Here is a 13,983-nt window from a genome sequence, read left to right on the forward strand (position 1 = left end):
TAATGTGACTCTGTTGTAGCTGATCTTTCCTTTCATACTACAATATCCCTTCATACAAATACTGTATATTACTGGGAACATAGTCAACTCTGTGTTTGGAAGAGCACATTTATAAACTCATTAATAGACAGAAAACCTAAAAACCCTGAAAATAAAACTAAAGCTTTGATACAATCCAATCGAAGGCATATAATAAAACTATGACAGCCGTCCTTAAAACCTTGACAGTGAGTTGCACAACTAACACAGTAACAACCATTTAGCTTATTTTAGTTGATTACTACTGGCCGCATGCCTTGACATGTTACCATTCAGTTGATGAATGCGATCATGAACTGCCATATATGACGTCTCTGTTTTAAACACGTTAATGTTGCCCAGCCTGTGCTGTAAGAGGCAGCTGTTCTCCAACACAACGGCTATAAAGCTAATGCGACTATATTTCAGTCGATCTCAGGAATAGCTAGTGCTTTTAAATAGCATTTTAAAACCCTTGTCCTGATTTTTGAAATGCTTATTGATTTAAAAAAAAAGAAAAAAGGTATTAGTACTGCCGCTGGGTTAGCCTGGGGTTTTCCCTTTGAGTTTGTGGTCTAGAAGGGAGTAAAACTGAGAGCAGAACAGGTTGCCAGGCACTGATGTTGCTGTAAACTTTGATTACACCACAATCACATCTGTGACAAGCTGGTGAAATTATGTCATTACAAAAGTGTAAAATTAAAGGATTAGTTCACTTCAAAATTAAAATTTCCTGAAATTTACTCTCCCCCACGTCATCCAAGATATTCATGTCTTTCTTTCTTCAGGCGAAAAGAAATGAAGGTTTTCGAGGAAAAATATTCCAGGATTGTTCTCCATATAGTGACTTCAATGGGGTCCAACGGGTTGAAGGTCCAAATGTGAGTTTCAGTGCAGCTTCAAAGTCTCGACACGATCCAGCCGAGGAATAAGAGTCTTATCTAGACAAACCATCACTCATTTTCTAAAACAAAAAAATTATATATACTTTTAACCACAAATGCTCATCCTGCACATCCATGACTTCACGCATTACGTAATCATGTTGGAAAGGTCAGTCGGTAACAACTCTCATCTCATTTTCTCCTCCAACGTCAAAATCGTCCGACATCATTGTTTTACCTTTTATTAATGTTTCTTTGCACGTTCGCTTTGTAAACACTAGGTCTGTACTTCCGCCTATGTCACGCATGACCTTTCAACATAATTACGTAATGTGTGGCGCATCGCAGAGCTAGTGCAAGATGAGCATTTGTGGTTAAAAAGTATATAAATGTTTGTTTTTTTTTTGTTGTTGTTTTTTAAATGACCAATGGTTTCTCTATATACTCCTCGGCTGGGATCGTGTCGAGACTTTGAAGCTGCACTGAAACTGCAATTTGGACCTTCAAACCGTTGATAACCGTTGAAGTCACTACATGGAGAAAAATCCTACAATGTTTTCCTCAAAAACCTTCATTTATTTTCGACTGAAGAGAGAAAGACATGAACATCTTGGATGACATGGGGGTGAGTAAATTACCAGGAAATTTGAATTTTGAAGTGAACTACTTCTTTGAAACTTTATGAACATTGGTTCTCTAGGCATTTCTCTATGGAGCCCCTAAAGGAACATGATGAAGGAAAAAATATGAGATGGAGGAAAAATTATTTGTCAATGCTATTGCGTTCTCTCACAAACGTTTTGCATTCCCCCGAGAAACTTTGTGTTCCCTCGCAAAAACGTTTGCGTTCCACCAAGAAACTCAATAGAGAAAAGAGAAAGAGCTCAAAATGTTTTGCGAGGGAACGCAAAGTTTCTCGGTTGAACGCAAACATTTGTTAGAGAAGCATTAACTTATTATTTGTCCTCCCATCTCATGTTTTTTTCCACCACCATGTCCCTTTATGGACTCCGTATTTCTCCACAGAAAATAAAGTCAAAGAATAAGTAAAGAATGTATATTTTGCTCACTCTTTTGCATAATTGCATATAATGTTGGTGGATGGGACTAGTGCAGTCAGGCTCCTAAATGAAAAGGCATCATAAAAGTATCATAAATTGACAAAAGATCTTCCCCTCCAGTAAGCGAATGACTTCAGGAATATTGCGCATGAGTTATATGAACTGCTGTTTGTCATTTTGGACATTACCCCGTTTACTTAATATGGAAAAGAGCGCCCATTCTTCGTAAAAAAAAACAAAAAAACATTTGTGTTCCACAGAAGAAATTAACGGTTTACCACATTTTCATTTTTGGATGAACTCTTTCTTTAAGATATCCGAGTAAACAACAGTTGTCCCACTAAATCCTTGCTCCTCTTCCAACGTTCTTGTCTTCAGGTGTAAACGGTGCATTAAAACCATCCGCAAAATGCTTTGGTTTTCCAAACACACTTTGGTTTTTCACATGACCACACATTTGCCCTTCAGCTTCTCAGCTCGTTTTTGCTGCTTGCTCTTCTTGCTGTCGATCTGAAGGCTCACAGTCCTGCGTTTCTCCAAGTTCAGAAGCTCCTGAAACAGCTCCTTGACGTTGTGATTGGTCTTGGCTGAGGTCTCCATGAAGGCACACTTCCACCTCTTGGCCGTGGCCTCTCCGTCCCCGCTCTCCACTTCACGGCTGTTCAGCTCGTCGTTCTTGTTTCCCACCAGCATGATCGGGATGTTCTCGATGTCTCCCTTAATCAGGCAGATCTGCTCAAAGATGGGCTTGAGCTCCTCCAGAGACTGTTTGCTGGAGATTGAGTAGACTAAGATGAATGCGTGGCCTTTAGTGATGGACAGGCGCTGCATGGCGGGGAACTGGTGGCTGCCAGTGGTGTCCGTGATCTGAAGCGTGCAGATGCTCTTGTCGCAGCTGATCACCTGCCTGTAGGTGTCCTCGACGGTGGGGATGTAGCTCTCGCGAAAGGTTCCCTTCACAAAGCGCAAGACCAGGGAGCTTTTGCCCACTCCACCGGCTCCAAACACAACCACCCGGTAATCATTGCTTTGTTCTGGCATAGCGGCACTTAAAAAGACCTGGATGGAGGCAAAGTGAAAGGAACGCTTATGAAATACAAGCACCAGAAGTTTGATATCCCATCGACAACACTGTATTTGCATTATAAACCATGAAACGAGCCAAACATTATATTATAATATTATTATGATATTACATTATTTTAAATCTGTGAAGTCTGTTTTAAAATATGATTTCGGTAGCCTACAGAGAGCTTTCTACAATATTTTTTTATTTTTTATTCTGGTATCTCTATTGGGTTTCCAGCACCAAGTCCAAGCCTATTCATTTACACACTCAATGTAACACCAAATTTAGCGTGTCAATCAACTGTACATTTTTGGTTAACCTTTTAGGCTACCATATGTCTTGGAGTATCGCAATAATATCGTATCGTGAGTTCAGTATCGCGATATGTTCGAATCGTGACATGAGGGTATCATTACATGTGTGCTAATATAAAGCATTCAAAATTCATGCAATTAGAAATCAAAGTAAACTCAGATTTCTTATAATGAGAGTCAGTGGAGATACTGGCCAATGAGACCCCTGCCAGTCTGACATTCAGGTTTCCCTGATCAGTTCATCCAGCAGGACGAATATCAAAGCCTCAACACAGGAGCAGCACATGCTCAGTGAGCACATGGATGCAAGCAAAAACGGGACATATATCTGAATGCGTCTTTTATTTGACGGTAAACGGGTCAGGATGTGATGCAGCGCTGTTTGATGGAGGCAGAATGCGCAAAACAACACAGACCAACAGAAAACGGCACTAAACTGTGAGTACTATACCTTTGATATTCCTTGTTATATAATAAATTATATATAATAAATATGGTGTATTTTAAATAATAAATAATACATAACCCGATTTAATTCGCTGGTTTGAATGGATGCGCTTCGGAAACTCACCTAAATGCTGATGTACAAAGGCGTAATTTTAAATTCCCGTTGTCATGTCGTGGTGGACGATGGAGATGATGGGATATGGGTTGTTTTTCCTGAGGTCTGCGATCCCTCTAAAGGTCCATCTGAGGCATGACTGTGATGTTTAAAGGGAGCGTGTGTTTCCTGAGTGTCTGCTGACTCTCTCCCGTTCTCTCCCCGTGACGTCATCATCTGGGATTTCAGCCCGTTGCAAAACACACACGCAGCCCTGCCTCATTATATATTCCTCATATTCATCAGACCCTTCCGTTTTATAGTGGGCTATATATATATAATTCAGCTGTAGATGTCCGTTAGGCTTTTGTGAAGTTAAGAAATTTAAGATTACAATTAGAATTTCACTCTAAATGTTTGCCATTCGAAATGTAAACAGATAGCAATGGCATTATTGAATGGTCTTCTTCATACTGAACTGTGAACGGCTTTTTCTCCCCTTCTTTAAATAATAACGTCCTCTCCAATGTGATAGGCCAAATGTCAGTTTTACAATGTGTCTAATAGAGTTTCATACTGTACGACTAATGTTTGTTACAAAACACATTCTCAAACTATACGTCCTTTCAAGCCTGGCATCAGTAATGCATCCTATGTAAACAATAGAGCTGGGTTGGTTACTTACAAATTGTAATCAGTTACTGATTCAAAATTAAATGATAAAAAAAAATTGTAGTTAGTAATGTAATCCATTACATTACACATTTAATGTAATATAATATGACTACTTTTTGATCGCTTTTGACCTAACTCAATTATCATATTGATTTGAATAGGATAATCTTGTACCAAATTGATATAAAAATACAAAGAGAAAGAAAATATATTCCATTCTCTGTTACAAGCAACATGAAGTACATTAAATATTATTATGTCAGAGTTTCCCAGACTGGAGTTTAATGAAAAGCTATTAAGTAAATAATTAAGTCATGAAAATGTTAAATTGAAATGAATAATTTTAAAATAAAAATAATCATATTAAAACAGATGATCAAAATTAAAGATGAAATGTTTTATTTGTTTACCTGCATGTCATGTGACCATTAACCATCAGAGAACCATAAACTTAAAGGTACAAAATGTAATATTTGTGTAATAAAATATCCAAAAATCACTTGCACAGTGTGATATATTTCCTGTCGTTGTGTACTTACAATACCTCAAAAGTTCCCAAAGATTTTTAATTTCAGAGAAATTCCTATTTTAAATAATGTCTTGTCCCTGGTCATTGTCGCCTGTCAGTGACGTAATATCCACGTTATCCCTGGTTTCAGCTCGTATATGGCGACAGACGTAGACAACTGCGTTACGTCTAGCGGCACGCTCACGTTGTTGTTGTTGTTTCGTTCAAACATTATGGACCATGGCAAGCAGACTTTGGGACAAAAGGAGAACTAAAACAAGGATCAATATCAGCGTGGCGTTTTTCGAGATGCCGAGAGCTAGCCTCCGCGACTAACTTCGACTTGACAGAGACGCCGCTCTTGCATGTATTTTATTAGACAGGTGAGCAATTTCAAATATACATAAAACTAATCAATGTTAAATCTCAACATGTTGAAATGTTAGAATATGATCAGTATGTTATTAATGTTGATCTAGCTTACTGTTAGTCTCATACAGACAACAAACTAACATATAGAATAATATTATAACGTTCAACACACTCAAATGCAGTTTAGTATGATAGTGTAGAACAGGGGTGCCCAATCCTACTCCTGCCGATCGACTGTCCTGCACAGTTCATCTCCAACCCTAATCAAACACACCTGAAGCAACCAATTAAGGTCTTCAGGATCACTTGAAAATTAAAGGCAGGTGTGTTTGATTAGGGTTGGAGATGAACTGTGCAGGACAGTCGATTGGCAGGAGTAGGATTGGGCACCCCTGGTGTAGACCAAGTGAAACAGCGCTGCGTTATCTTACAAGTTTCATTCGTCTATTAAACTGATTTTGCACTTGCGGTAGTTCGGTAGAATGAAATGTCCTCATTCCTTTATATCTGCGGGACTCGCGTGTGACACTGATATCTGTCTCTCATTAGCAATCGCGCCCTGCTTCATTCCACAGTCATGTTAAAAACATCAATGTATTCACTCATCCATAAACATTATTAGATCCATCAGCATGATGACAAGTTCCATAATTCTGCTTATGCATCATTAACATACGCCTTTGTTATTGTAAGAAGTTAGTGACCCCTAGCAGCGAAAAAAAATTACATATTGTAGCTTTAATTTTATTATTATTATATCATTAAGAGATTAACTTAACACAGACCAGAAAAGAAATCAAAACAAACTGACAATGTGACCATTATGTGTATTTGGACATTGGTTAATGTGTTTAAAAGACAAAAGCTTTCCTAAGACAGTAATACATGGTTAAATAACTGACTGAGTGATCATTCAGATAATAATTAATGTGTTCGTCAGGAGCTGCAATGTTGCAAGATTAAGAAAACACTTATTATAAGTGAAGTGACTTCTGTAAATCTCAGTTTGTCTCAGTTTTCAGTGAAAGTCACATGACTAGAGCAATTCCACAAACCTGGAAGAGCTTCTGATAAGCAGTAGGCTTTTTTTAGAAAGAGAAATTTAAAATATTAGAAGTACACTGAACAAAATTATAAACACAACACTACTCAATGTTTTTGCCCCCATTTTTCATGAGCTGAACTCAAAGATCTAAGAATTTTCTATGTACACAAAAGGCCTATTTCTCTCAAATATTGAGAGATTGCCCATGCAAGAACTGGGATGTTTTCAGCTTCCAGGAATTGTGTACAGATCCTTGCAACATGAGGCCGTGCACTATCATGCTGCAACATGAGGCCGTGCACTATCATGCTGCAACATGAGGCCGTGCACTATCATGCTGCAACATGAGGCCGTGCACTATCATGCTGCAACATGAGGTGATGGTCGTGGATGAATGGCACAACAATGGGCCTCAGGATCTCGTCACGTTATCTCTGTGCATTCAAAATGCCATCAATAAAATGCACCTGTGTTCGTTGTCCATAACATGCGCCTGCCCATACCATAACCCCACCGCCACCACTCGATCCACAATGTTGACATCAGCAAACCGCTCACCCACACGACGCCATACACGCTGTATGCCATCTGCCCTGTACAGTGAAAACCGGGATTCATCTGTGAAGAGAACACCTCTCCAAAGTGCCAGACGCCATCGAATGAGAGCATTTGCCCACTCAAGTCGATTACGACGATGAACTGCAGTCAGGTCGAGACGTACCTCCAACCAATCAGCACCAGAAGAAACCTATAGCCATCCCTTCAACCAATCAGCACCAGAAGAAACCTATAGCCGTCCCTCCAACCAATCAGCACCAGAAGAAGCCTATAGCCGTCCCTCCAACCAATCAGCACCAGAAGAAGCCTATAGCCGTCCCTCCAACCAATCAGCACCAGAAGAAGCCTATAGCTGTACCTCCAACCAATCAGCACCAGAAGAAGCCTACAGCCGTCCCTCCAACCAATCAACAGCAGAAGAAACCTTTAGCCGTCCCTCCAACCAATCAGCACCAGAAGAAGCCTACAGCCGTCCCTCCAACCAATCAACAGCAGAAGAAACCTTTAGCCGTCCCTCCAACCAATCAGCACCAGAAGAAGCCTATAGCCGTCCCTCCAACCAAACAGAACAAGACTAAACCTATAGCCATACCTCCAACCAATCAGCACCAGAAGAAGCCTATAGTTGTCCATCCAACCAATCAGAACAAGAATAAACCTATAGCCATCCTTCCAACCAATCAGCACCAGAAGAAGCCTATAGCCGTCCCTCCAACCAATCAGCACCAGAAGAAGCCTATAGCCGTCCCTCCAACCAATCAGCACCAGAAGAAGCCTATAGCCGTCCCTCCAACCAATCAGCACCAGAAGAAGCCTATAGCCGTACCTCCAACCAATCAGCACCAGAAGAAGCCTACAGCCGTCCCTCCAACCAATCAACAGCAGAAGAAACCTTTAGCCGTCCCTCCAACCAATCAGCACCAGAAGAAGCCCACAGCCGTCCCTCCAACCAATCAACAGCAGAAGAAACCTTTAGCCGTCCCTCCAACCAATCAGCACCAGAAGAAGCCTATAGCCGTCCCTCCAACCAATCAGCACCAGAAGAAGCCTATAGCCGTCCCTCCAACCAATCAGCACCAGAAGAAGCCTATAGCCGTCCCTCCAACCAATCAGCACCAGAAGAAGCCTATAGCCGTACCTCCAACCAATCAGCACCAGAAGAAGCCTATAGCCGTCCCTCCAACCAATCAGCACCAGAAGAAGCCTATAGCCGTACCTCCAACCAATCAGCACCAGAAGAAACCTTTAGCCGTCCCTCGCCTCTGTCCCTTCAGTTTCCTAGCATCCCTTATTTGTTTTGCAGACATTGGCCAATCAAGGCTCTCTGTCAGGGACGGAGAGAGAAGTGATATGATGTCTGTCTGCTGCGTATAAGCAAACCTCACTTCCACAGTCTTTGAAGGTTTACATTTCATAAGTTGCAATTTCCCGGGAATCGAATGCGTTGACCTGCACATATAGTCATTGTTCACTGTGTGAGCTGCAGAAACTGTGAGAGAAGGGAATCGGCTCCTTATGATGACCTGTGAACAGTCTATTCTTCTACACACTCGCTCTGTTTACAGAGAACCGCGGTTATGTGAGTAACCTAATGTTTACTCACATTTTACAGAGACTTCAGGGAAAATTCAAATAAAGTATTTCATGACCCGTTTTATTTATTTATACCACCAAATAAACAGTGTTATCGATAGACATAGCATTATGTTGCCTTGCAATCCTGATTGAAAACACTGCCTAGTATTTAAAAGTTTGATTGTGATTTTCATTTTCACAAAACCCTTAATGGCCGACTTCCTGTTGGGTAGAGTGACATTTTTAAGATGTTCGGCTCAACAGTATATGTACAGTATTTATGTACAATATACCAAGTTTTTAGCACATTTGTTTTATGCACATCTTAATCTTCTTTATCCCCAAGTTTTGCCTATGCCTAATGGCTGATGACTACGACTTTACGACCGAATTTCACGAGTTTTTGAGCAAAATCTAAAGTAGTAGTTCTGCACCGGGGCCCGGGGCCCACTAGAGGGCCTCAAGATAACTTAAAAGACCAAACAAGCTTGAAATAAGCTAGAACAACTAAAAATCTAAATATTTCTTATTATTTGGTTATTTTTATAATGAATATACATCTTTCTAGTTATGCCGCCAAGCTATGAAATATTTTATCAGTGGAAACTGTAAGTGAGGGGGCCTTGAAATATTGTTGTGGACAATGGGAGCTTGAAGTCTAAAACAATTATTGAAACATTTCAATAAGATAATAATAATAATAATAATAATACATTTTATTTATTTGGCGCCTTTCTGGACACTCAAGCGCCTTACAAGAAGGTGCATTAGAACAAACTAAAAACTAACTAGGGTAAAAACTAACATAAAAACAGGTTAAAATACATCAGTTAAAAGCAGTACAGGAGGATAATGCAGTAGTGGTCAGAGTAAGTAGGCTTGTCTAAACAGAAGAGTTTTGAGTGTGGATTTGAAGTGTGGGAGTGAGTCAGAGTTACGGAGGTCAGGGGGGAGAGTGTTCCAGAGCTGGGGAGCAGAGCGGCTGAAGGCCCTACTCCCCATGGTGACGAGGCGGGCTGGCGGGACAATGAGATGGAGAGAGGAGGAGGAGCGGAGAGAGCGGGCAGGTGTGGCAATATGAATGAGGTCAGTCAGGTATGGAGGGGCGAGGTTATGGATGGCTTTGAAAGTGAGGAGCAGGATTTTGTAGTGGATGCGGTGTGTGATGGGTAGCCAGTGGAGCTGTTGGAGGACTGGGGTGATGTGCTTGATGGAGGGTGTGTGAGTGAGTGATAATGCAGCAGAATTCTGAACAAGTTGGAGTTTATGGAGGGTTTTTTGAGGGAGACCAAACAGGAGGGAGTTGCAGTAGTCAATTCGGGAAGTGACAAGGCTATGGACAAGAACGGCAGTGGAAAGAGGAGTGAGAGAAGGGCGGAGGCGGTGAATGTTCCTAAGGTGGAAGTAGGCTGAGCGGGTGATGTTATTGATGTGTGCAGTGAAGCTGAGGGTGCTGTCCAGGATGACACCCAGACTCTTTACCTGAGGGGAGGGGGAGATGGAGGAGCCATCAATGAAAATTGAGAAATTGTTTATTTTACTTAAGGTGGATTTTGTGCCAGTGAGTAGAAGTTCAGTTTTATTGCTGTTAAGTTTGAGGAAGTTTGAGGTGAACCAGAACTTTATTTCATGAAGGCAGTTGGTTAGGGAGGAGGGTGGGAGTGTGCTGTTGGGTTTACTGGAGATGTAGAGCTGGGTGTCATCCGCATAGCAATGAAAATGAATGTTGTGTTTCCTGAAGATGTGACCAAGGGGGAGAAGATAGATCAGAAAAAGCAAGGGGCCAAGGACAGAACCCTGAGGAACACCAGAAGTGACAGGGAAGGGATGATAGGTGAAGGACTTTAGCTGAATAAACTGGGAGCGGTCGGAAAGGTAGGAGCGGAACCAGGTGAGGGGAATGCCAGTGATGCCAATGGAGGAGAGTCTGTCCAGAAGGATGGAATGCGAGATGGTATCAAAGGCTGCACTGAGATCAAGCAGAAGGAGGATGGATAGTGAACCGGAGTCAGCAGAAAGGAGGAGGTCATTGGTGATTTTGAGAAGAGCCGTTTCAGTACTATGGAGGGAGCGAAAGCCAGATTGAAATTGTTCATAAAGGTTATTGGAGGAAAGGTGGGTTTGGAGTTGAGCAGCGACAGTTTTTTTCAAGAAGTTTGGAGATGAATGGAAGGTTTGAGATGGGTCGGAAGTTATTGAGGTCAGTGGGATCGCTGACAAAGATGCTTTTTTTTTAAAACAAAAAGATGCTTTTCAAGTCGTCACCTTTATTTATACAGTGCTTTACAATACAGATTGTTTCAAAGCAGCTTCACGGTGATAAAATCATTAAATATTAGACAAATTCAAATTCAGCAGCTCTACAGAAGACAATAGTGTCATTATTCAGGTTAAGTCAATTCAGTGTTGATTTAATACAGTTGTGTTGGGTTACACTTTAATTCAGTGGTCCACTTTAGACATTCTACTGACTATAAGTAACTTGTCAACTGACTCTCATTAGAGTAATAGTAGACTGTCAGGTTAGGTGTTAATAGATTAAGTTGACATGTACAGTGCAGGCCAAAAGTTTGGAAACATTACTATTTTTAATGTTTTTGAAAGAAGTTTCTTCTGCTCATCAAGCCTGCATTTATTTGATCAAAAATACAGAATTTTTTTTTAATATTGTGATATATTATTACAATTTAAAATAATTGGTTTTCAATTTATTATACTTTAAATTATCATTTATTTCTGTGATGCAAAGCAAAATTTTGCAAAATTTTCAGGATCATTACTCCAGTCTATCGCATGATCCTTTAGAAATCATTCTAATATTCTGATTTATTATGAGTGTTGGAAACAGTTCTGCTGCCTAATATATTTGATGAATAAAAGGTTAAAAAGAACTGCATTTATTCAAAAAAATATATATTTTCTAATAATATAAATCTTCTTTACTATCACTTTGAATCAATTTAACACATCCTTGCTGAATAAAAGTATTGATTTATTTAAAAAAAAAAAAGAAAAAAAATTACTGACCCCAAATGACTGACCAGTAGTGTATATTGTCGTTATAAAAGATTTCTATTTTAAAACATTTGCTTCATTTTTTTTTTTTTTTTTTTTTTTTTTTTACTTTTTATTCATCAAAGTATCCTAAAAAAGTATCACAGGTTATGAAAAAATATTAAGCAGCAGAACTGTTTCCAACTTTGATAATGAATCATCATATTAGAATGATTTCTAAAGGATCATGTGATAGACTGGAGTAATGATCCTGAAAATACAGCTTTGCATCACAGAAATAAATGATAATTTAAAGTATAATAAATTGAAAACCAAGTATTTTAAATTGTAATAATATATCACAATATTAAAAAAAAATTCTGTATTTTTGATCAAATAAATGCAGGCTTGATGAGCAGAAGAAACTTCTTTCAAAAACATTAAAAATAGTAATGTTTCCAAACTTTTGGCCTGTACTGTAGTTGCAAAGTCACTTATAGTCAGTATAATGTCTGTTTGAGGAGCATCACAATAAAGTGTTCATAGATATTAGGCAGACAATCTACTAATACTCTAATGAGAGTTAGTTGACTTGTAGTTAGTACAATCTCTAAAGTGGACCATCAAATTAATGTGTTACTCAGAGTCGATGTTGCAAAATTTGTGAATTATGAAACAAATCCGATTGTCATCATCAATTTAGCTTGTGTATAAAATTGTACATAATCATATTTGCATTGGAGATTTTAAACATTAAAATGATAACAGACTGAAGGCCGAGATACAGTACATGTGGGTCTGATAAGATCAACTTTGATCAGTTTATGAAAATAAAGGACTGCTAACCACAGCAACAGATGTGGTTGCTATGAAGGCGTTCCAGTTGATCTCGGCATTGTGCCGCCCTCTGCTGAGAACAGATGAAACTTCACAAAACAAGTTTGATTTCTTCAAAACTCACCGCATTCTCTAAAAATATACTACAAGCACAAGAGAACTGCATGCGAAAGAAAAGGAGGAATATATTTATGTCCAGAATCCCAAATCAACGGCGGCCACCATTTGCAGGGTCCCCACAATCATGATATGCTGCGCCTGAAACATATGTAAATACAATGCAGTGAATTTTGAAGAAATGATTTCCCTCCAAGAGCGCAGAGCCTCAAGCCTCGCTTTAAAATGCAATTCTGAAGCTTAAAATGCGACTCAGGGTTTAAATGTCAGTCAGTTGCGAAATTCTCAGATGGTTGTTCTTGAAGCTGTGTGCCATTTCTCTCTGTTGCTGGAATCAAACAATCCTCTGTGTTGGCATTTGCAACATAAGGTGTATGATTTTAGCATTTATTATGTTTATTAAGATGATCACAGTTGTGTATAACCGCGGACTGACGGGCAAACAGATGTAACTCAGAACACTCAGAACTAAAGTAAACAAAGGAGGCAATGTAAATTTGTACAGTTGTCATCACAGCTGGGTTCAGCTCAATGAACCGCATAACACATCTGCTCTTACAGCCCTGTGGCAGATTAATACACACTCTTCATGCTTCATGCTATATTTAACAGGTTTTAATTGTTTGTGGCTTGCATTTTCCATCAGTTACAGTATGTATTTCATCGCTTGCATTTTATTTTACAGCATGCACTGAAAATATTGGGTAATATAAGGTAACTACATGGGTTAGGGACAGGGTTAGTTATTACACATTTATTGCAACTACTTTAATAAGTACATGGGGAATTTGCCTGTAAAATAAAGTGCTACCATTTCATTATTATTAATTGTTAAGCAAAGCATTGCTTAGTTGTTATCATATTATAGTATTAACTCAATGGATGTGTCCATATTAGAAGTTGGCCTATTCTGATGAAAACATAAGTACAATGTAGAAACATGTTTGTTCACAATCAAATTATTGTTTTAAATGTAAATGCATAGTAGTTGAAGACACCTAAATTGGAACCACACAAACCATGTGATTTGATTTTGACTTTATTTTACAGTACATGCCCTTACAGTGTACTTAAGAAAGTACTGGGTAATGAGGTAACTACATGGGTTAAGGTTAGGTTGAGCGTTAGTACCCAGTTATTACACAATTATTGTAATTAGTATAATAAGTACATGGTATGTATGGGCAACAGGACTGTAATATATCTGGAATTTTACAAACTGTACAATGTGATGTTTGTTCAATGCAAACTATAGGAAATTAAAAAATTTAGCAAGGCTCATGGCTGCTCCTGGACTAAATATCAGCTATTGAGTGTTTTCATTCTGAGAGAGAGGGGGAAGTTAAAGATAGGACAAAAAAAAAAAAAAAAAAAAATAGCGAAGGAAGTAGGCAGAAGTTTCTTAAAATGAGGAA

At 39.2% G+C, this 13,983-nt stretch overlaps 1 protein-coding gene across 1 annotated transcript; it reads right to left on the reverse strand.

Annotated features, from left to right (window-relative positions):
• Positions 1–2,278: 2,278 nt before the first annotated feature.
• On the reverse strand, positions 2,279–4,052 carry diras2 (DIRAS family GTPase 2). Its single transcript, XM_084105536.1, has 2 exons — positions 3,918–4,052; positions 2,279–3,022 (listed from the first exon to the last, which is right to left on the reverse strand). Exon 2 carries the CDS (start codon positions 3,002–3,004, stop codon positions 2,405–2,407), a length of 600 nt encoding a protein of 199 aa, XP_083961662.1. The 5' UTR covers positions 3,005–3,022; positions 3,918–4,052; the 3' UTR covers positions 2,279–2,404.
• Positions 4,053–13,983: the final 9,931 nt, after the last annotated feature.

This window comes from Abramis brama (genome assembly GCF_963993115.1).
Source record: "Abramis brama genome assembly, chromosome: 25".
NCBI lineage: Eukaryota > Metazoa > Chordata > Actinopteri > Cypriniformes > Leuciscidae > Abramis > Abramis brama.